Genomic DNA, 23,817 nt, shown 5'->3' with positions numbered 1-23,817 from the left:
CACATGCTTCATATGCAGGGTAGCCTCCAATATGTTCTGTGCACCTCCAACTCAGACCATGCTAACTCTGTCTTCCCCACCCACAACCTCACCCAAAGCCGTTTCTCAGCTCTAGTGTCTTTAGTTTTAGTTAAATCTGTAGCTCCTGCATGTTTGGTTCGGTTCAGCAGCAGGTTGAGGTTGTGTAGTGTATGGACCTGTAGTCATTTAGTGTGCAGGTTTTTTTTTTTTTTTTTTTTTTTGGAATCTCCATAAAATCAGCAAAATTTTAATAAATGTGAAATACTCAGACTTTTATAATTTGTTACAACTTTAAAAGTCGTTAAAAAGTAGTGTCCCCTAGACTTTCAGTAAAATTTTAAGAACAACAACATATTATTATTAGTATTATTGTTATTTTAATTTATGTATTATTATTTTTTAGTTTTCACTGCATTCATGTTTGCTTGTGTTTAATTTAATGCTGCATAGTGGATTACAGGCGTAAACTTTTATTGCCAAGGTTTTCTATGTGATTAGAAAAACTTGGGTCCACAGCTCTATAAATAAATATGACTTGACTGTGTTTGCAAGTGAATTAATCATGCATCCATCATCTTTAACGTTGGACATTTGTGACTGCGGCAGGTTTTGATATTGGAGCCCACTAAAGTCTACCAGCCGTCTTACCTGTCAATCAACAATGATGTAGAGGAGAACACTCTGTCCATCTGGCATGTGGCTCCTGATGACAAGGCAAGTGTTCATTCTAAATCATTCATTCATTCATTCATTCATTCAGTAGTCTTGACTAGTATTTACTGTGTTCAGTCATGTAGGATGTGAGGGAATGGTTTATATTTCAGTACACACCTGTGCATGACATCACACACCTGATTTATGATTGAGTGGCCAGACCAGTTTATGTTCTGCTGATATGACTGTGATAGATTTGCGTCATTGTGTGTGTGTGTGTGTTAGTTTATCTGTCTGTCTGCAGGAAATGGGCACACAGTGACTCTCAGTCTTGTCAGTGTCCTGCTTTTAATGTCACCTGCTAGTCACTCATTAGGAGTGGACAGTGCCTCTCTTGCACTGCTTTCTCTCTCTTTCTCTCTCCCTCTTTCCCTATCCTCCCTCTACCCTTCTCTATCCTTGTCTATCCTCCCTTTTTCTCTGCTGCATGCTCACTCACTCTATCCTTGTCTTGCTGTCCCTCTCTTTCCCTCAATCTTTTTGTCCGCGTCTGCCCCCCCCCTCTGTCATGTACTCCCTCTTTCACTTTTTCCCCTTTCTCCTTTTTCCTCTATTCTCTATTCGTCTCCCTTTCTGTCCCTTTCTGTCCCTTTCTCGTTCTCTCTTCCTTTCTTTATGCCCCTTTTCACTCTGTCTATCTCTGCTGATTGTGTTCTTATGTTTGATCAAGTTTGAAGATGTGTGTTTCTCTCTCTCTCTCTCTCTCTCTCTCTCTCTCTCTCTCTCTCTCTCTCTCTCTCTCTCTCTCTCTCTCGCTCTCTCTCTCACTCACTCTCATGCACACAGAATAAGGGCATCCATGAGTGGAATTTCAGTGCAGCGTCTGTGCGGGGGGTGAGGTGAGTCACTCTAGCTCTAAAGACCAGATGAGGCAGAGCTGAAACAGCTACTCCAACACAAGCTCTGAATTGATCAGTCTCACTACTGCACTCCAGAAGCTGTCTGCTATGGTTCCTGGTTCCTCATTAAAGATATAATGTAGTGAAAAATCACGTTTACACGCCCCCCCTTAATACAACCCAGCTGATCAGTCAAGACCTATTTGGTGTCTGTAGTTAGCTTCTTTAGCCTTATGGTCATAAACTTCCATGCTGATCTACACTGTATGGTGAGAAACAAGTGGAGTCATTCTTTGTTTCTTTTAAAATCAAGGTATTAATAGAGGGTTTGCTCCCCTTTCTGCTGCAGCTGTACAGCCTTCTACTATTTATGGACAATATGGGCAGCTTGCTGTGATGACAGTATTGCATTTAGCCATGAGAGCATTTGTGTAGTCAGGTACTGATGTTGGATGATTAGTTCTGCCCCTCCAACTCCAGCCTCAATATCCTTAGTCAATACTTGGACACCAACCAACTTACTTTGGCCACCAACCAAGTTCCTGGGACTATATGCAAAATTTTCACTTAAAAATGTGCTGCAACAGTGGACAGTGGGTTTCTTACTGTCAATGATGTTGTGCAGGACACCGTGGTCAGTCATTAGTAAGGCTTCCTGTGAAGTAGTAAGTGTCCAGCACGGATTAGTGTGCTTCCTGTGGACTGATCAGAAGATGACTTCAAGGCCAGCTGACTGACTGCTGCTCTGGGATTGGTCAGGACAGTTCCTGGGTTGCTAGGGAACATCCACTGCAAGCATACTCGGAGTGTAATACAAGTCACACACACACACATTCTGTCTCTCCTACTCTCATCATGGCACTAAATGAACAGTTGTTTAACACTCAAGCTGTCGAAGTCATTCTCAGCACCAGCCACACACACAGACACACAACACTTACAAAAGGAAAGTCCCTGGAATGAAGAGTGCAATCACTGCAGACAGTGAAGCCTTTGTTGATTGCTTACTTCTGTATGTGTGTGTGTGTGTGTGTGTGCGTGCATGCACAGTTTTGAGCATTTGCAGACTGTACAAACATCAGAGAGCCCCTTCATTTATTTCATTTCCAGCCAAAGCAGCCATCAAGTACGAGTTCTTCATTTTTATGGAGATATTTCTGAGGAGTTTAGATTTCCAATATAATTAGATTGCATATGTAAGAGTTTCCCAAACTGGTGTTTCAAAGATCTAGAAAATGGAACTCTTGTCAACCATGCCAAGACCTGACAGGCCAGCCTTTAACGGTGTAAATCTTTGAAAAAGAAAAGAAAGACAAGCTCTCTCTTCAGATCTGAAAAAATACACAGGTGCTTCCACTTTAAGAAGACACCTTAACACTGTCAACACTGAGTGTTAAAGGACATGATGGTGATCTAGATGATCCTACTTTAAAAAAATCAAATTCTCAAAAACTCACTTCCCTCTTTCGTGCTAAAACTACTCCAACACTCTACCTCTCCACAGGAAGATATAACACACATCTAACGACATCACATCACATAGTGTGAGTGTGTGCTCTGACAGGCTAGATTTGTTATGGTATTGGATCAAATTCATTCCCGTTTTCTCTCTGATATCTGATCTAGCATTTCTGGTGATACTGGTGTGATATCCTTCTGTATCGAAGAATTGTTGTTCCAGACTTGTTTTGTACCTGCAGCAGTAAGGGGAAAATCTTTTGCAGGTGGCTGTCATATAGCGCTTTTAAAAAAAGTGGTTTTATATAGCACCAAAAATGGTTCCACTCTTGAGTCAAAGAACCATTTTTCAGTACTTTATAGAATACTTTTTGCTTGTCGGTACACATATGTGTGCTTGTAGCATCTATCTACATGTAGTATGTGTAGTTATAGTACCTATGTGTACGTGGACTATCTAGGTGTACTAGTAGGATTTATGTGTACCTGTTTCAGTAAAATATAAAGTATATTTATATTCATGTGTTCTTAATTAAAAACTTTCTCTCTTATTTTCCACAACAGCATTTCCAAGTTTGATGAGCGCAGCTCCTTCCTCTACGTAGTGAACAACTCTGAAGACTTTCAGATTTACTTCTGCACTGAGATGCACTGCAAAAGGTGTGTTTGTGTGTGTATCAGTGATGGTTTTTATTTTTTACATTATTTGGACACACCTGTAGTTTACACTGGTTGAATCCACCAAGATGAAATCATTTAAAATAATTCTTTATATTACTATGCACTTTATGGCCAAAACACTTATCCAGTGTTTCTTTCAGAATCATGTGCTTTTACCTGGGAGTGCTCCTTTTGTTGCAGTACCTCTCTTTTATCTTTGATGAAGCTATCCATTAGATTATAGTATATTGGTTGCAAATGTTGGATGATTAGTTTTGGCACTACAACTCATCCCAGAGTTACCGGATGGAGGTCCAATCATTGTAGAGACACTGTTCCAGTGCTCCACAGCCTAAAGCTGGGGGGGTTTGTACCTTTCTAGAGTTTATTTCCCTTTTATACAAACCGACCAAATGGACCTCTGTTTCTGTTTTAGATATTCTAATGTCTGTTTAGTGTAACACTTTATGCTCATGGAGAGGTGAGGGTTTATCAAATAATACATTCATGTTTGTTTAAACATATATGTGTACTGTGTGTATGTGTATTTGGCATGTGTGAGTTCATGACATGTGTTCTGCAGGTTCTGTGAGCTGGTGAACAGTCTGACAGAGGAAGCGTGGCGAGGTCCTGATGAGGCCGAGTGCGATTCGGAGGCCTTAGAGGTATATGTACAGACCTGTAGCTCTGATGAGCTTTCATAATGCTGTAACCGAATATGTAATTGATTGACTTAGATGTGTTTTGTGTTTAAACATGTACCATATTTAAAATTGGCTCAGGGAAAAATTTGTTCCCATTTTCCCACACAAATGTTGTCACTCAGTCAACATATGTATGCTGTCTTTAAATTTAGTTAAATGTTAAATTTCACAGTGCAACACTGTTATGTATAACCTATAAAGACATAACACATTACATTATAAAAAACGTGCAATTTGATTTTAATAACAAGTGAAAGTCTTTGTTTAAGCTTCATGTTAGTTTATGTTGATGTAATACTCGCGTTTGGCTAAAGCTTTCCTAGACTCTGTGATTAGCACAGTTGCTCGCGGTTGATTATAAGGTCATTTTCAGACTTGTCCTGAATACATCAGTCTGCATCCAGGAACGATTCTGCGCTTGTGTAAAGGCTGGTTTGCTTTCACACAGAAGAATTCCATACAAACCGTGGATTGACCGCACAATTCCGAACGTCACTTTTCTGTGTGCATTTTTGAGAAATAGTAGGGCTTTGGATACAAGCACTCAAGCAGAGAAGAACAGTTCTTTCTGGAGTCATGGGGTTTCACCACACAGGAGCACCTGCAAACAGGGAGCTGTTCTTGCATACAGGCAATAAGTTGAAGCAGTAACGTGACAAAATGAACCAATCACACAAACCCACACATGGCGCTGGGAGTGGAAAGCTTCCACACCTGCAGCAGACCACACCAAAGTCTGCTTGAATTGACCACAAATTTCAAGAGGACCAGAAATCTGTGCTGGGCCGCTTTCAGACTCATAAACAAGAAAACTTTCACACTTGACCAAATGTACCGAACTCTCAGAGCAAGCGCTCTCAGGTTTGAAAAAAAAAAAGCTAGTGTGAAAAAAGCTTGACTTTACTCTGAAATCAAAGCTCCACTGGGATCTCTGCCCAAAAATAAACTAGAGATTTTTTGATCAAGTTATAGTAAACGAGTTGTATGCTTAGTATTAGACTAATTCTTTTCATGTACTAAACAGAACATCTTGATTCTGAACTCTTCTAGAATTGCCCCCACAAAATGCCACTGACCTTAGAAGGTCTTCGAGCTACTGTTACCTTCATAGTTTAAGGGTTGGCTCTAGGGCAAGGCTTCCTCCTGCCACCAGGGGGAGGCCCCGAGTCACCCCAGCTAGCAATTGAGCCCAATTCCCTATACCTGGGCAGTAGGCTATTTTAGCACACCGATCCAGTTGCCCCACTGCTGGATCTTTTGACTCTGGTTGTGTGTGTCTGTGTAGTCTCGAGTTGAAGGCTGAGTGTGTGTCACTCCCCTTCATGTGTTTCTTCCGAGTCTGTCTCCTTGTGTCTGTGCAGTGTGTGTGTCTGTGTGTGTGTGTGCGTGTAGCACACATACACCCGTGTAGCAGAATAAGGCAGGAGTGTCTGTCTTCCCTGGTGTGTGTGCCTGTGTGTGTGTGTGGGTGTGTGCGTGTTTGCACACATACACTTGTTTTACAGAGGGAGGCAGGAGTGTCTGTCTTCCCTGTAACTTCCCAGTTTTCTGGTTTCTTTTGGGAGATCCTTTTTGCCCTTGGTTGTTTTTCCTTCTAGTGTTAAGAGGCAGCCAGCTCTCCCCTGGCGTCCTTTGTTTGTTTGTTTCCCACCTTTATTTTGCGTTAGACGCGACGTCTCCTTGTTTATTACATCCACCCCTTTACATTTCATTTGTTGGCCGCTTTTATAACTGCTGCTTTGGGGAAGCAGTCGGTCTCGAGTGGTTTGTGGTTTGTTTGTCATTTCCGTTTTGCCTGCTCTAAGATTAAAGACTCTGCACTTGGGCCGGTTGGTCACGTGTAGCGCGCCGGCCCGCCAACACGGCGGCCTGGGTTCAAACCGACGAGAACCTCGTCATGCCATTCGGTTTGATGAATGCGCCCGCCGTCTTCCAATGGTATATCAACGAGTTCCTCCGGGAGGCTTTGGATAGGTACGTGTTCGTCTATTTGGATGACATTCTCATCTATAGTAAGACCGTAGACGAACACGTTGCCCACGTCCGGCTGGTTCTCCAGTTGCTCCTGGAGAACCACCTGTTCATCAAGCTGGAGAAATTACAGTTCCATGCACAGTCAATCTCCTTTTTGTGCTTTGTTGTGTCCCACAACACCCTGCGCATGGACCCGGCCAAAATCACGGCCGTGGAAAACTGGCCCAGGCCAACCTCTCTGCGCCTTGTCCAGCGCTTCCTGGGTTTTGCCAACTTCTTCCGAAGGTTCGTGAGGAATTTTGGCTCCGTGGCAGCCCCTTTGACCGCTTTGACAAGGCCCTCCCGCCACATTCTGGACCCCGAGCTCATTCGGGCGTTTCGTCGGTACCGTGCTGCTGGGTTGGGGACGTCGGAAGGGGGTCCTGTAAGGGGTGGCTCTAGGGCAAGGCTTCCTCCTGCCACCAGCCCTTCATGTGTTTCTCCCGAGTCTGTCTCCTTGTGTCTGTGCAGTGTGTGTGTCTGTGTGTGTGCGTGTAGCACACATACACCCGTGTAGCAGAAGAAGGCAGGAGTGTCTGTCTTCCCTGGTGTGTGTGCCTGTGTGTGTGTGTGTGTGTGTGTGTGTGTGTGTGCATGTTTGCACACATACACTAGTTTTACAGAGGAAGGCAGGAGTGTCTGCCTTCCCAGTTTTCCCAGTTTCTTTTAGGAGATCCTTTTTGCCCTTAGTTGTATTTCCCTCTAGTGTTAAAGAGGCAGCCAGCTCTCCCCTGGCGTCCTTTGTTTGTTTGTTTCCCACCTTTATTTTGCGTTAGACGCGACGTCTCCTTGTTTATTACATCCACCCCTTTACATTTCATTTGTTGGCCGCTTTCAGTAGCGCGCCGGCCCGCCAACATGACGGCCTGGGTTCAAACCCCGCTGTAAGTGAGCACCACATTACACATAGCTTCATAGCTTTAGTGCAAAACTAAGCTAGGCCGCCTGTGAGAACTATAGCTGTAATCCTGATTTTAGCAATCTTTCTTTGATTCATAAGGACACCACTTCAGATGTTGAAAATATATAAGAACTTTTACAGCCCACTCAAACCTGCACACTGGGTGTGTTGAGAGTGCTTGTAGTGCTCTAATGTCCTCAAAAGTGTATTCAAAGGTGAAAAAAGCTATGAATATGAATGCATGCAGGCATACACCCACCCACCAGCATAACACATTATTACATGAAACCTTTTCCAAGATATTTTCTTTCAAGTTCTGAATGCTTGTTGTGTTTAATGGTGAAATAATCTTGGTGCACCTGACTGCGGTGTAAATTTCACCTGTAACTCTGCTCGGTTAGGTAAAGCACAGGTAATAATTACCCACTGATGATGAGTCAGCGCTTCTCTTTTTCGCCGCCGTGTCCCAGTTCCTATCAGGTTTCGAAAAGGGCTTTTCAACTGAGCTGTGGAGAACACTCACGCAGCAACCTCTGAACGCAGTGTGCTTTTGTACACGTGCCTGGACTGGGAACCTGTAGAAACAAGCCCATGCATTGCACACCAAATGCTCTTTTCCAAATGCGTGGGTAGATACAGTATTCACTGTGTTTAACCTGCTTTGTGTGTTTGCTCATAGTACTTTTAACTTGTTTGCTGGTCAACTTTTAATGGATGTTGGCATTTTTGAAGTGTTCAAAACTTTTTAACATCTCCTCACTCACTTTAACTCACCCCTGCATACCTCTTAGGGATGGACTGGCCATCAGTGAGACTGATCTTTGTATCTTTAAACTGTTAGTCTATTCTAACTAGCTAAGGTTTTTCTTGGGTAAATAGCAAAGCACTTCTGTAAGTCGCTCTGGATAAGAGCGTCTACTAACTGCCGTAAATGTAAATGAGACAATTTCTGGTGGGCCATTATGTAAGCAGGCCACAGAGACAACAGGAAAGAGGGAAATGCATTCTCAGTGTGTGGCCTTCGGACAGTCATGAGAATAGGTCAGCTCTCACCAGTTGTCAGATTAAATTATTTACTGTTGTGTTTTTACTGTTTATGGTTGGTAAGTTGGCTAACACTAATGTGCTAACAACACCAAAACAAAGGACTTTTCACCCATTCTGCAAAGTGTTGCAAACAGCAAATGTCTTACATGTATAAAGTGTCTTGCTTTTGTTGGAATAGCTGTCACTACTGTCCTGGGAAGGCTTTTGAATTGATTTTGAAGGTGCATTGCTGTGAGCATAAGATTGCGTTCAACAACAAGAGCTTTAGTGAGGCCAGGATGTTGGACCTGCTCACCTCATCCCTAACTAATCCCAAAAACATTGGATGGAGCACTGTCATTTCAGTAGAACTGCTCCAGAGGGGTTTTATACCCCTCTAGTCCAATCCTGGTGCTAGTAGGTTAATGTTTGTTTGCTCCAGAGAGACCTATACTATTGGCAATACATCTCTACAGAGACTAGACAAGCTGTGTGTGTATCTGTACACCTGTGTCTGCTAAATGCATTCATTAGAAGGGGCATCCACTAACATTTGGATATAAATATACTGAAAAATGCTTTTTCTGGCCTTTAACTCTTTGTGGTGTATTACCTTTATTCTTGTTGCTGTTAGCCATGTAGGTTTTAGCTTACTAATATGGCAGGTTAGCAGGAAAAAAGTAATAAAGGTGTATCAGTTTTCATGTTTTTCAATTGAGTGCCTTCCAATATGAATACCAGAAAATCAATCATTGTTACGGTTTGGAGAATTTTACAGTAGTCTTGCTGCTATGGGTTACAAACAACTTCATCCTCTGTTGTTTTCAGGTTTTGCAAAGCACATGGTGTCAGGTTGTAGTGACTTCTGAGCATGGGTCCTCCGAGGGCTCATATCATCAACTTCCTCTCAGCTAATAAAGTAATAGGAAGGCTCTTATGGTAGAAATTGAAACACTGTACAAACATTTCACTTGGTAGGTTGCATACAAACCACAAGAGGGGCCAGAGTTCAAATGCTTTGACAAATCTTTAAATGTTGCCACAATGGCTGGACTAGTTTTAGCCCACAGTAAGCCTTCCATCGCCATAACTAGCCTGTTAGTGCCTTAACTGGGTCATATTTGACCCAGAATCTTTTAAATCTGGGATTAGGGTCAAGGCATTCTTTTGAAGGAGACTAGTTTAGTATAGACCCCTGTGTGTACAAATGACCACTGTTCTAATTGCTTGTTTCTGGAGTGGGGAAGGGATAGGGGTGTGGCTTTTTTATGACGGAGAGGAAAAGTCAACAATGGCTCCCACTCAGACAGACTGTACAAGTTTAGCTTGTTTGCTCTGAAAAACCAAGAACAGTCACTAAATCTTTTATGCACTTACATTTCCATTGTGTGCAGTTTTTCTATGGAGAGTTAATAGACCACTGAAGTTGTGCATCATTCAGTAGTCCTTGTTGTGCGACAGAGAGTATAAACTGGTGTCATAAGCTCAGGACAAAGCAGAAAACTTGTAGGCAAGAGGTTGCTGTGTTAGCGCCTCTACACCGGACTGTTCTACATTAGCTCAGGAAGGAAATACCAACAAGACCCACAGAATAAACCTATTTCCTATGTCCTAAACCTATTCTTAAGTACAGTAATACAATACTCTGTGTGTGTGTGTCTCTCTCTCTCTCTCACTGCAGTATGATTATGAGTACGACGAGCACGGAGAGAGAGTAGTTCTGGGAAAAGGCACCTTCGGCGTAGTATACGCGGGTCGTGACCTCAGTAACCAGGTCCGTCTGGCCATCAAGGAGATTCCTGAGCGGGACAGCAGGTACCCACACATTCAGTTTAGCGTGCCTCAAAGCTTGTGTGTGTGTGTGTGTGTGTGTGCAAAGCGAGGATCCCGGCGGTTTTCCGTTACACGTCGGACGGGCATGTGGGCTTCCACCAGGAGAAGCGCTGAGTCATGATCTGGGTGAGGTGTGAGCAGAACCGGCAGCGCGTCGCCTTCGTCAGCTTTCATCTGCTCTGCTGTAACAAGAGCAGCCAGAGCGTGAATGTGACTAATCAGCACCACTGAGGTTTACGTGTGATTATGTAGCTTTTCAGAGGGCTCCACAATCCTTGGATACACACACACACCACATACCACACACACCTGTCAGATAGCAACTGTGCAACCTTTTTGTTATGTAAGTACTTCCTGTGTGAGGTTATAAAGTGGACAATTATCTAAAGTGCTCTCATGAGGGTGGCAGTGGTGTGTGTGTGTGTGTGTGTGTGTGTGTGTGTGTGTGTGTGTGTGTGTGTGTGTGTGTGTGTGTGTGTGTGTGTGGAGACTGACAAGCTATTGATGAACTCTCTCTCAGTCCTCCTCTCTCTGTATCCATCTGTCAGTCAGTCTCTCTCTGTTTCTCTCTCTCTTTGCGTCTCTGAATTTGTCTGTTAGTCTCGCGCTCTCTGTCTCTCTCTCGCTCTGTCTTTTTCTCTCTCTCACTATTTGCATGTGTATATCAGTCTCTCTCTGTTTCTCTGTGTGCATGTGTGTGAGTGTGAAGACTGACAAGTTATTGATGGACTCTCTCCTAGTCTTCCTTTCTTTCTCACTCTCTCTGTCTCTCTCACACACTGTTATATGTGTACATCAGTCTCTCTTTCTGTGTGTGTGTGTGTGTGTGTGTGTGTGTGTGTGTGTGTGTGTGTGTGTTTGTGTTAAAGAGTGATCAAGTGTGATGAAGATGATTCAATACTCTCTCTCTGTCTGCCTCTCTCTCTCACTATGTGTGAGTACCTCTGTCTGTATCTCTCTCTAAATATGTCTCTCTCCCGCTCTCTACCTATATGTATATGTCTGGCAGTTTGTCTCTATAGATATCTGTCAATCTCTATCTCTATATCTGTCAGTGATGTTCTCGCTTTCTCTCACACACATGCTGTGCATTTGCCTTTTGCCTTTCTATCTATCTCTTTGTCACTATCTTTATATCCCTGACTTTCAGTTGTCTCTCTCTTTCTCCCTCTCTTTCTTAGTCTCTCTGCGCCTCTCTCCTGCTGGCACGCTTGTGTGGCAGTTTGTTTTACCAGGGGCAAGCGACCGAAATCTAGTGAGGGAGGTAGCATAGCAACAGCTGCACACTAGTGTCCTCCTTTCTCCCTGCTTGTGATGGTGATGAGGGGGATTATTCAAAGTGCTGCTTATTTAAAGACTCCTACAAACCACAGTCTCTGCTACTGGAACCCTCTTAGCCCCCCACCCCAATGTAGGTAAAAAAAAAAAAATCACAAACTGCGTGCTGGGTGTCACCTGAAGGACATGTCGATTACAACCTGCTTAGCTTATGAATATTCAATATATATATATATATATATATATATATATATATATATATATATTTATATATATTGCAGCAGGTAAGCATGAACATTTTAATTGTGACCCTTAAGGTGACCCAATACTTTTGTCCATATAGATTATAATGTCAGTTAATGTTGCCAATCAGAATACACAAGAGTGCCCAATTGGGAGACACTGATATTAGTGACTGTGCTACCTTGGGTGTAATGCTTCACGTCAGGTATCTAAACCACCTTTAGGTCAGAAGATGGCAAAGGTCAGGAGATTGGGAAAGCAAACTGCCCCATAATTATTTAGGTAGAAGCTGCTCTTCTTACCAAGAACACTGTGGTGAGCATGAAGCTGAGCATTGAAGCTAAATATACCCAAAGTATTAGCACATTAACAGGTCACAGCACACACACAAACAAGCACAGAGTGTCATTGAAAGGCATGGTTGCTGTGTATCCGCAGGTACTCACAGCCACTGCATGAGGAGATAGCCCTGCACAAGCACTTAAAGCATAAAAACATTGTGCAGTACCTGGGCTCCATCAGTGAGAACGGCTTCATCAAGATCTTTATGGAGCAGGTGCCTGGAGGTGAGAAGGAGAGAAAGCTGGCTTGTGAATAAGCTGGATTCATGTTAGAAGGCTTTCCTTGGCTCATGGAATTCATTGCTTATGTATGTGTGTCTGTGTGGTTACAGGCAGCCTGTCAGCACTACTGAGATCCAAATGGGGCCCTCTGAAAAACAACGAACCGACCATTGGGTTCTACACCAAACAGATCCTGGAGGGGCTTAAATATCTTCATGACAACCAAATTGCTCACAGAGACATCAAGGTAACATCAGCCCTACTTTTATTCTTAAATATAATATCCAACTCTCAGTCAGGAGAAAATGCTTGCTTCTGTAGCTGCTTCCCTTAACTTTGCTTTCCAAGAGAGGCCTCAGAGTTTGGCAGTCTTTGGCAGGTCGGCATGGGAGGGCTCCAAGCTGCAATGTAGAAACATGACCTGAAAGCATTCCAAAAAAACACAAGACAATACAATGCCAATATAATACTAGCTGTAAATGAACATATGCCTGCAGGTTTGAGCTGTACAGTGATTTATAACACTTCATTAAGATGACATCAGATATATTGTAGACATAAGTGGCCTTTTGAATACAACATCTTAAGTCATGTTATGATGACTATCATAAGCTGTTCATAAATAATCAAGCTTGCTTTACAGATATGTTATTCACCCCTCCTGACACGGAGGGTAAGGACGTAACATGTCTCATCCGATACATACAAAGCTAGCCACCACCTCTTTTTCTAACTGCCCCAACTCTGGGTAGCCAGGTTACATCGCCGCACCAGCTAACAGATGCCTGTATATGTGAGCATTGCTTAAGAGTGATGGGGGGAGAGAACGCCATCTATCCACCCAGAGAGAGCACTGCCAGTTGTGTTCTGTACTCTGGCCAGTGATGGCAAAGCAGCATTGCTCAGGATTTTGAATCCCCGGGGCATAGTAGCAGCATGTTAGAACACTAAGTCACTTAATAAGCCCACTTATGCATGTGTTAGGAAGTACCCATCAAGGTGGCCTTCAGATAAAGTTCTCTTTAATTATTATTCTGTCCCCTTTTTTATAGAATTTATATTTTCACACGTTTATAAACGAATGAATGAATGTTGAAAAAAATCCATATATTCCACACTATGATTTTCATAAGCTAGTGTTAATGTAGCAGTATATTAACATAGTGTATTGAATTTTATACACAAATGCATCATTCATTTGTCACATGTTCTTGAAGACTTTTTACAGAGCAACTATTCTAGATAGTGCTTTGGCCTTTTAGGAACAGAAACTACCTTTCCTGTCTTAGTATATATTGAAACTGAACTCGAACCACCAGAATGTTAAACGTGGAAGAGCTTTCAGTTACATGCAAATGACAAAAAACAACCCTGTTAAACCCAGTTACGTAAGGCCTTATTTATAGCTATAGCTCAGCAACAGCTAGAGTACCTTAAATCATAGCCATCATTTTGTGGTTGTTATGAACAGTATGTTTTGTAAGCCTTTCTTTGTCCTAGAGAGGAATTCTATAGCATGACGTGGTCTTAAGTGTGCTAGCTATTAGGGCTATATACAGTGTCATTAAGGTCTCATCCACGCCTCATTTCTCTATACGTCTAACAGTAAAGCCACTCCTGTAAATGTTAATCTGTTTTTACTCTCCTTCTATCTTTTGTGGACATCTGCTGCTGTGTGGTCTGTAAAAAAAAACAACAACAACCCCAAACCATGGTAAAGCCTACCGTTGTGGTTTCACATGGGGCTAGGACACAGTTTCCCTTGAACTGTGGTGACGAAATGCATGCCTTTTTTTGAACACATCTTTTTCAAAAGAACCACCTGTCTCTTCCTAACATGTACACTCATGCTCACAGATTATGATAAAGTGATTCATCCTCTGTATCTGTACCCCCCCCTCAACAGGGCGACAATGTGCTGATAAACACCTACAGTGGAGTTCTGAAGATTTCCGACTTTGGCACGTCAAAGCGCCTGGCTGGCATTAACCCCTGCACAGAAACCTTCACTGGTACCTCTATAACACTTCCTCCCTATAGCTTCATTACAGTTGTGGGCATCTAGCCTTGCATTTACCGGTAATGAATGCCTTACTGTTAGCAGTCGCAAATAATATGTAGGAAAACTAATGTTTAGCCTTCAGCCCTACTGCCTTTTTTTCTTTCCCAGGGCTAACTAAACCTCCTTTTCACACCAGAGAAGACACTTTGGTGACTATGAAGTTAAGTGTAGGGATTACCATCTGTATTCGAGTACACTTTTAACCATTGCCAGTATTTCGGGTACTCTTTGATACAGCACAACTCTTTAAAATGTGACCATTTTGCTTGTATTTGAGGGCAGGTTTGTATGCAACACTTTGCGAAGGACGTGTTGTTAAAGACATGAATGAAAATAGTTGAGATGTAAAGGGGAATTTATTGCTTAATCTAGGTTAACCACTGACATTAGCTACATTCTGAAATGGTTAAAAAATACTCTTCTGACAAACTAGCATATTGGCATGTCCTCCAGAGAAGAGAACAGACCTTGTGTAAAAGACATTGAGCCTGAAACTGTATCCAGTGGTTAGCTCATTTGCTCATCTACGGAGACCGCCTTTGTTACCCAAATTATAGAACAAAAAGGACCAATTCTCATCAGCTATTTTTGAAGAATGATGCAGGAAGAGTAATTGTGTGTCAAAGTATTGAAATAAAATTGTATGTTTGCATTTTTCATGCCTAATTTCCAAAGCAGAAGTAGCAAGTTTGAGAAATAAGGGGGTGATTAGACATAATATTAACAGTAAAAATACCAGTCTGCAGCTGTTATTTACTTGCAGACATACTTAATAGAATATGGAGTGGTTGTTTTTCCCCCATTTCTGTCTTTGCATTATGGGAATATTTTCCCTTGACAATCTCACAATCAGAGCTTGAACCATTCCTGAAGGCTGCATGGCTCTCTTCTAGTCCAGCCCTGAGCACTCTCCGGCGTGGGAAAACTCCACATGACCTCAACTCTGACATTCATCCGAGTCCCCTCTAGCTGGTACCGTTATAGACAAGTAAATAAACAACTAAATCTGAACATTTTGTTCAGAAACGCAAACAAATGCTACTTATTGGAACTCTGTGTCCCTTTCTAGCCTCTCGAGGTTCCAGGAGAAAAGTGAAGCAGACTTTCACACAGAAACATCTCAGTACATTAGATTAGCTGCTTTAATTAATTTATCACGGATTAGAAATGAGGGCCGTTTGGAAATGTGTCTTGAAAACGATCCCAACTCTACAGCGGAGCAGCTCGACAGTTGATAGAGTTGTAAAGCAACTAAATTAAGATTTTTGGTTTAGATTTACTGACATAAAATTGGCGACTCCAGTGTTTGTTAGCAATGTGAGTGTAGCAGCTCCTGTTGTAAACTGATAAAGCATTGTCATAATACTTTCTGGGTGATGTGACTTTAAAATTTACAACGCTTGTTGAAATAAGCCTTGATAAGTGTTTCTCTAGGCTTAGGCCAAACTCTTAAGTACAGTGGGTTTAATATAGGCTTATGAAAAGTTACAGTAAAGTGTTGGCCAGTTTTCCGGTTGGATTTGCATATTGCAAATTTCTAACCCTTTCTACCCTCTTCTACTATTGTACAGATCAGTATAATGCTAACAATTAGCAAACAATATATTATGCAGCCTGAATGCCCACTACACTGTTTGGCCCAAAAATGCTGCTTTTTCCTCCCACAGGCACACTCCAGTACATGGCTCCGGAGATCATCGACAAAGGCCCTCGAGGATACGGCAAGCCAGCAGATATCTGGTCACTGGGCTGTACCATTATAGAGATGGCCACGGGCAAACCGCCGTTTTATGAGTTGGGAGAACCACAGGCGGCCATGTTTAAGGTCAGAAAGCTCCAAAATGTTGTTTAGTACAGGCTAAAAGTATACACTCTTTACAAAAAATTCTCAGGGTTCCTTAGTAAAGTCAACGGTTCTATACTGCAGTGTTTCCCAACTGTGGTCCTGAAAGACCCTCTGTCCTGCACATTTTGTTTACCCTGCTCTTAACACACCTGATCCAGCAAATCAGCTAACTAACAAGCCCTTCCTGAGTTAAAGGTGGTGTATAAGAGCAGAAACTAAAATGGGCAGGTCAGAGGATCCTCCTGGACAAGGGTTGGAAATCACTGCTATGGAGAACCATGACATTTCAAAGAACCATTTGGAAGAGCTATTGTAGTGGGTTTTATGTTGAACACTTTGAAATCTGGAACTTTTTTCATTACTTTATAGAACTTTTTGGCCTAGTCTATAGAAGAAACATAGTGATCATTTTGTACTTTTAAACCTTGCCTGTTCATTGAACTGAGGCCTTTGAGGTTGACATTATTTGCAGAACCCAACCCACAGAGTTTCTGTGAAACTTGGAAAAGATTTAGATATTCCTATGTACATATTCCATGGAATTCATACAGATAGGAATGCTGAGAATCCAAATAAAGGCTCACATGGCTTAATCTCTTAAACTCGCAAAGCTTGCCCTCTGGTGGCCTTGTTGCCCAAGGCCTGGAGCTGAATTCCAGCTGCAGGAACTTTTTACTGCTTCTTCCCAGACGGAGCTTTTCATTCCTCATTCCAGGAAGGCTAAATTCCCTGGCAGCTTTCTCAGCTACTGAAGCTCAGATGTTTATAACATGGTCTTTAAATGCTATGATTGTCTACTGGCTGTGAAGCCAGCTGTGGGCATGGTTGTATATGTGCTGAATCTGTCACTGCATGTGTACATGTCAGAGATGGGCCTATTATATACTAGAGATGAAAGACAACAGTGTATTTTTGTGTATAGATTAGACTGCAGATCGTGTCAGCATATAATCTCCAAAAAGGCAACTTTAGAGGAGAAGCAAAAAAACATTAAGATTTTATCTCCTAATCTGTTTTGGCCACTTCATCTGGTCTATTAATTTTACATGTTGCAAAAAATTTGTTGCACTAGGCAGAACAGCAAGAACCTTCATCATTATGCTGTTCTGGTTCAATAAAAACTAAACTGAATCCAATTGCTTTTAAACTCTTTTAAATTAGTTCTGATTGAGCTGGTTTGTGTGCAGGTGGGAATGTTTAAGATCCATCCCGAGATTCCTGACTCAATGTCGTCTGAAGCAAAGGCGTTCATACTGCGCTGCTTTGAGCCAGACCCAGACCTCCGTGCTACAGCCAACGAGCTGCTCACCCACGAATTCCTCACTGTCACCTCCCGCAAGAAAAAAGCCAAGGGTAACAACTTCACAGGTGTGTTTGTGCATGGTGTGTATGTATTCTAGTGATCTATAGGCTATTCATTTAAACCCCCAGCAAATGGCAGTAATGGAGTCTTTTGTGTTAGAAGACTAATGTTGTTGCTACAGTAAATAAACCTTAAATCTGAGACTATAACTTCATAGGAAACTGAGGAAAAAAAACAGTTACATGTTGCTTAAATCCTGCTATAGAACATTGTCATAACCATGGCATGGTTGATTCCATATAAGTTGTACCGCAGATGATGCCTTGTAATATAACAGTGTACTGTTATCATATTTATATGACCCTGAATGGCATAGAAACAACATTAGACATGGCACAGCAATTAGTCAGAGAGCACTCTACCAAGCATCTTCACCCTGAGTGAAGTGGAGAGAAATGAGCGTAACATGCTGCAGATATTACACAGGTGACGCTGTGGTGAGGAAAATTCTTATTCAAGCCTTACCCAATATTAGAATCTCCCAGTTTACAAGAGGGATGAAATGGGGTACTATACATTGCTCATTGCTCACATGCTCATCTGGTTATTGGAACGTTATTAATGGGCTATACTTTGTACATGTGCATGTGTGTATACCCATAAAAGCATGGTTAACTATGTAGCACACAATGTAAAGGGCAGCTGGCGTCTTACAGATACAGATAGTACAGATAGTGTAAAAAATTTAAACAAGTTACAAGGTTTTCTTATGTCAAGACAAAATACCCCTTTAGCCTGGCCTGGGATACAGTCTATACATGTAAATAATTCTAACTAATAAGGAATTCCTAACATCTTTTTTTTTTTTTTCCAGCTTTGACTCCAGGAACAGGTGAGTTTGATAATCTCTGCATTCTTTGCAATATAACATATCATATTGTTGGTGTGTTATTCCATACTGTAGCATACTATATTCTAAAGTCAATCAATAATCAAATAATGTTGAACAGTAAAGCATAGAACAGAATGACCCTGCTCTGCAGTAGTAGTCCTATTCCTGTTTTGGTTGGACAACAAAAGGTTTGAATTTGTAAAATGCTACATGCTAATTGACCAGTAAGAGGCTATGTTCTCATATCTGCACAGTACTATAGTGAGTGTGCTCTCTTGCTGTGTTTCTGTGTACCAGAATACCTTCGCAGCATCTCTTTACCCGTTCCCGTGGTGGTGGAGGACACGAGCAGCAGCAGTGAATACGGCTCTGTCTCCCCCGACAACGAGCTGAACACCAACCCCTTTCTATTCAAGCCCAGCACCAAATGCTATAGTGAGAGAGAGGTCAAAGGACATCGCTCCCTCTTCCTCAGGTATTCAGATTGAGGTTTTAGGTGGAGGAGTTGACTGAGTAAGGATCTGCAGTTAATGTGCTACGTTTTAAATTTCAGTCAGTGTATTACTATCCCTTTACATGTAGTTCACGTTTGACCCGTGACTCAAAACATTTGACCAATGATTCAAGACACTTAACCAGTGACTGAAGACGTTTGACCTGTGATCCAACACGTTTGACCCGTGACTCAAAACATTTGACCAGTGATTCAAGACATTTGACCAGTGATTAAGGACATTTGACCAGTAATTCTAAACATTTGACCTGATTAAAAGACACTTGTCCAATGATTCAAGACATTTGACCAATGATTCAAGACACTTAACCAGTGACTGAAGACGTTTGACCTGTGATCCAACACGTTTGACCTGTGACTCAAAACATTTGACCAGTGATCCAAGACATTTGACCAGTAATTCTAAACATTTGACCAGTGATTTAAGACATTTGACCAGTCATTCTAAACATTTGACCAGTGATTCTAAACATTTGACCAGTAATTTATAACATTTGACCAGTGATTCAAGACATTTGACCAGTGATTCAAGATATTTGACCAGTAATTCTAAACATTTGACCAGTAATTCTAAACATTTGACCAGTAATTCTAAACATTTGACCAGTGATTTAAGACATTTGACCAGTAATTCTAAACATTTGACCAGTAATTCTAAACATTTGACCAGTGATTCAAGACATTTGACCAGTGATTAAGGACATTTGACCAGTAATTCTAAACATTTGACCTGATTAAAAGACACTTGACCAATGATTCAAGACATTTGACCAATGATTCAAGACACTTAACCAGTGACTGAAGACGTTTGACCTGGGGTCCAACACGTTTGACCTGTGACTCAGAACATTTGACCAGTGATCCAAGACATTTGACCAGTGATTCTAAACATTTGACCAGTGATTCTAAACATTTGACCAGTAATTTATAACATTTGACCAGTGATTCAAGACATTTGACCAGTGATTCAAGACATTTGACCAGTGATTCTAAACATTTGACCAGTGATTCACGACATTTGACCAGTGATTCAAGACATTTGACCAGTAATTCTAAACATTTTACCAGTGATCCAAGACATTTGAACAACATAAAAATTGTCAACTCAAAAACATTTTTTCATTTAACTTTGCTAATGCCTAACTAGTTTGATGTGATACCAGAAATCATTTGGTTTGCACATTTTTATTTGTATTGATTTTTTTGTGCAGAAAGTCAGTCACACTTATCTAATGGCAGTCTGTGTCCTTGTTTCTCTGCATCAGATGCAAATCTATTACAGTGTTTGTTTTTAAACGTTAGCTGTGTTGAATAAACTATGTTCAGTGATTACATCTGGAAACAACCAGCAGACTGCTGTAGACATCCATAATGTAGCCATAAAGATTATATGCTTTTTAAAGAAAAAAAAAACAGTTACTGATAAAGAAAGAAGGAATGTGGTTAAAGTTGTAAAAAAGAGTAAATGCACTGTTTTGTTTTTTTTGCAGTATCCCAGTGGAACAGTTTGAGGACCACAGTGCCCCCCCATCCCCAGAGGAGAAAGATGCTGGCTTCTTCATGCTGAGGAAGGACAGTGAGCGTAGAGCCACTCTACACCGCATCCTCACTGAAGACAAGGACAAGATAGTCAGCAACCTTCAGGAGGCGCTCACACAGGCGAGTACATGCCCTATAGGTGTAAACAGAAAGATTCAGTTCTGATTATTTGGGAAGTGAATCAGTGTTACAGGAAGTCTCATATTTGCTGATTCAGTCATTTTTATATAATTTATATTTAGATCTGATTCAGTACTGCAGTTAATTTGCTGCAATTGTCACATTCTAATAGTTATTGGTGCATTTCGTTTACAGGCCTGCTTAATATTTATTGTCTCTATCTCCCTCTAGGGCTCAGAGGAGACTAAGCTAAAGCATGAGCATATTTCCGCACTGGTGGCCAGCCTTGGTGAGTTTGTGCGCATGGCAGACAGAAAGATCATCGCCAACACGCTCTCTCAGCTCAAACTGGAGCTGGACTTCGACAGCACTGCTATAAGCCAGCTGCAAGTGGCTCTGTTTGGCTTCCAGGATGCGGTGAGTGTGTAGTCAGCCTTTGTTTTTGCGAAGTTGCTTCACTGCCAGTGAGAACTCAAACCTAATAGAGAGATAGCAGAAACTGTAGAAGTGGCCAAATCAACAATTTTGCAACCATTTTTAAAGAAAGAATGTGCTGGCAAACTCAGTAAGGCCAAAAACCCTGGAAGACCACAAAAGACAACTAAAGTTGAAAGACAACTAAAGATGATTGTGGAATTCTTTCCTTGGTGTAGAAAACCCCTTCATAACATCTGGCCATGTCTACACGAGAGGCCTGCATAAAGGTAAATCCACACAGGGTTTACTGCAAACCAGTGGTAACATATATAAACATCTAGGCCTGCCTAGTTTTGGAACAAGTTTTTTTGGACAGATGAAAGTCAAAAAAGAGGCTCAAAAGGCTGTATAAAGTATATAAATACATTTGAATTTGAATTAACTTGAATATTAACTAGCAAGATTAACTTGAATATGGAGAAGGCTGTGGATGTGTGGATAAGGCAGTAGTTGTGTTGCAGGATAGTACACAAGTACACAGAACACATGTTTTTTAATGATGTGACTGCTGCTGGAAGTAGCAGGATGAATTCTGAAGTATATAGAACTACAGTTAAATGCTGCAAAACCGATAGGATGGGGCTTCAGAGTACAGATGGCTAATGACTCAAAACATACCGTGAAAGCAACCCAGGAGGTTCTTGGAATTTTCAACACAATTAAGCAGACTTTCATTTACTGAAAGGCCCACAAAAAAGCAGCAGATGAAGGCAGCTGCAGCCTGGAAAAGCATCTCAAGGGAGAAAACTGAACATTTGGTGATGTTCTTGGATTCCAGACTTCAGGCAGTTACTGACTGTAAATGATTTACAGACAAATATAAAAAAAAAATCCTTATATTTACAATTGTTAGTTTGTCCAAGGAAGAGTTATGTAAAAATGGCTGTGATTCAAATTCAGTTGATGCAGTGTTTTTTTTATTATTTTATTAATATCTTTAAATTGAAGTTCACACTTCACACATTTCAGTACATTGAGATGGTATACAGTGAGCATGATTACTAAAATTGTCATTATTCAAATATTGGACAAATACTTGACATATCTCGGATTATTATATTATATTATATGGATTAGCCTTTTACCCAATAGTGCTGCATAAGCCTAGAGCCTTTCACACAGTCACTTCATCATATCTTATCTTATTTAACACTTGTTTCAAGGTCACAATCTAAACCACTGTAGACTGACTGTTGACCTGATAACAGATGGCTTGCACCTCTTTGAAGAGGTTTTGTGTCAAGACAAAGGCTGAGTAATACACAAAGATATGCTGCTCAGATAAACAGATATAAATCCTTCATATCAGAGCGATTACGCAACTTTCATTGTCGATTCTGCATTAAACTGTGCTGCCACCCACTGGTCATGAGGTTGTTTTGCACCTGAATGAGCTCTGTTGGACCTTAATTCATACCTTAAAAGAGATCAAAGTAATTGGGAACAAAAATTGGTCCCCAATTAATAATGCATATATTTTAAATATATAATAAAAAATGTTTTTCACAGGTTTTTAGCCATTCAGCACAATTATTTAACCATGGTGGTGTAAACGGATGCAACTTGAATGTGAATACAGGTACAGACATATATATGAATGAGTGTAAGTTTGAGTAATGTATGAATTCTCTGTGGGTCTACAGTTGAACAAAGTGCTGCGGAATCACAATATCAAACCTCACTGGATGTTTGCACTGGATAACATAATCCGCAAGGCTGTGCAGACTGCCATCACCATCCTGGTGCCAGGTAATAGCTTCTCCTCCACTATTGCATGTACCATCTACAGTATAACAGTATTTAGAACTCAGAGTCTGTAATGGCTTCCTGTAGCTGCCCACATCAGATTCAAAACCCTGACTCTGGCCTACAAAGCCAAGAAAGGACCAGCCCCTCCATACTTGATGGCAATGGTCAAAAGCCGATCCGCATCTAGAGCCCTTCGAGCTTCAAGTACGGCTCGGCTCGACCCGCCATCCTTAAAAATCCGCGGAAGACAAGCGTCCAGGTTCTTTTCTGTCCTGGCACCGAAGTGGTGGAACGAGCTTCCCCTGGGTGTCCGAACGGCCGAGTCGCTCGCTGTCTTCAAACACAGACTGAAGACCCACCTCTTCAGAGAATACTTGGACGAATAGCGAATAGAGTACTATGGTCGTCTTATTGTATTGTGTTTAGTAATGTCTAAAGCTTAGAGGTATCTTATCTCTGAATTTTAGTCTATTCTAACTAGCTAAGGTTTTCTTGGGTAAATAGCAAAGCACTTTTGTAAGTCGCTCTGGATAAGACAGTTTCGCATTACCCCAAATTGAATAAGTCACTTAAACACATTTTGGTGCCAGACATTTGCTTTTTTAGTTTTGCAGAGGAGATGAGGCAAGTGCTGGTAATGGGAGCTTATGTATAACAATAGGCATTGTACAAACTGCCTTGTTTGTCGCACACTTTCCTCAAGCCGCACCAAGTTATTAAGTAATCTCAAATAGTGTCCATGTGAATTGTCACTGCATCATATACTGTTGACACTTCAGGGTGAATTCAGGTTTTCAGACTTCTCCTGCTATCTTGTTTTTTGCTAGTCAGCATATTTGTTCATTTTAGGGGCAAACTGTGTAATTGTGATGTTTACCAAACCATAATAGACTGGCTAATGTGAGTTCTTGAGGTGTGTAATGATTTAGGCTTTAGGCTTGTAGTTTGTATAATGCTAACAAGTGCCTAGAAGCTTCAGTAGCTTGTTAGTTACAGATTACAAGACTAAAGAAACAAATTTCTAAACTTTGTTGAGTGATCGACTACATTTAAGGTAAAGGT

At 41.3% G+C, this 23,817-nt stretch overlaps 1 protein-coding gene across 1 annotated transcript in view; it reads left to right on the top strand.

The window, feature by feature from the left end:
- map3k5 (mitogen-activated protein kinase kinase kinase 5) overlaps positions 1-23,817 on the top strand; it is an 84,732-nt gene that overhangs the window by 55,043 nt on the left and 5,872 nt on the right. Inside the window, exons 11-25 of the mRNA XM_072678582.1 lie at positions 628-735; positions 1,522-1,574; positions 3,597-3,692; positions 4,276-4,357; positions 10,018-10,151; positions 12,129-12,256; positions 12,364-12,500; positions 14,160-14,265; positions 15,983-16,140; positions 17,349-17,529; positions 18,339-18,356; positions 18,654-18,831; positions 20,361-20,529; positions 20,761-20,946; positions 22,650-22,755. Of these exons, the coding sequence (XP_072534683.1) occupies positions 628-735; positions 1,522-1,574; positions 3,597-3,692; positions 4,276-4,357; positions 10,018-10,151; positions 12,129-12,256; positions 12,364-12,500; positions 14,160-14,265; positions 15,983-16,140; positions 17,349-17,529; positions 18,339-18,356; positions 18,654-18,831; positions 20,361-20,529; positions 20,761-20,946; positions 22,650-22,755 (1,840 nt within the window). The remainder of the gene's footprint in view (positions 1-627; positions 736-1,521; positions 1,575-3,596; positions 3,693-4,275; positions 4,358-10,017; positions 10,152-12,128; positions 12,257-12,363; positions 12,501-14,159; positions 14,266-15,982; positions 16,141-17,348; positions 17,530-18,338; positions 18,357-18,653; positions 18,832-20,360; positions 20,530-20,760; positions 20,947-22,649; positions 22,756-23,817) is intronic.

Source organism: Salminus brasiliensis, chromosome 1 (assembly GCF_030463535.1).
Source record: "Salminus brasiliensis chromosome 1, fSalBra1.hap2, whole genome shotgun sequence".
In the NCBI taxonomy this organism is placed as follows: domain Eukaryota; kingdom Metazoa; phylum Chordata; class Actinopteri; order Characiformes; family Bryconidae; genus Salminus; species Salminus brasiliensis.
This window is presented reverse-complemented; position numbering and strand designations above follow the sequence as displayed.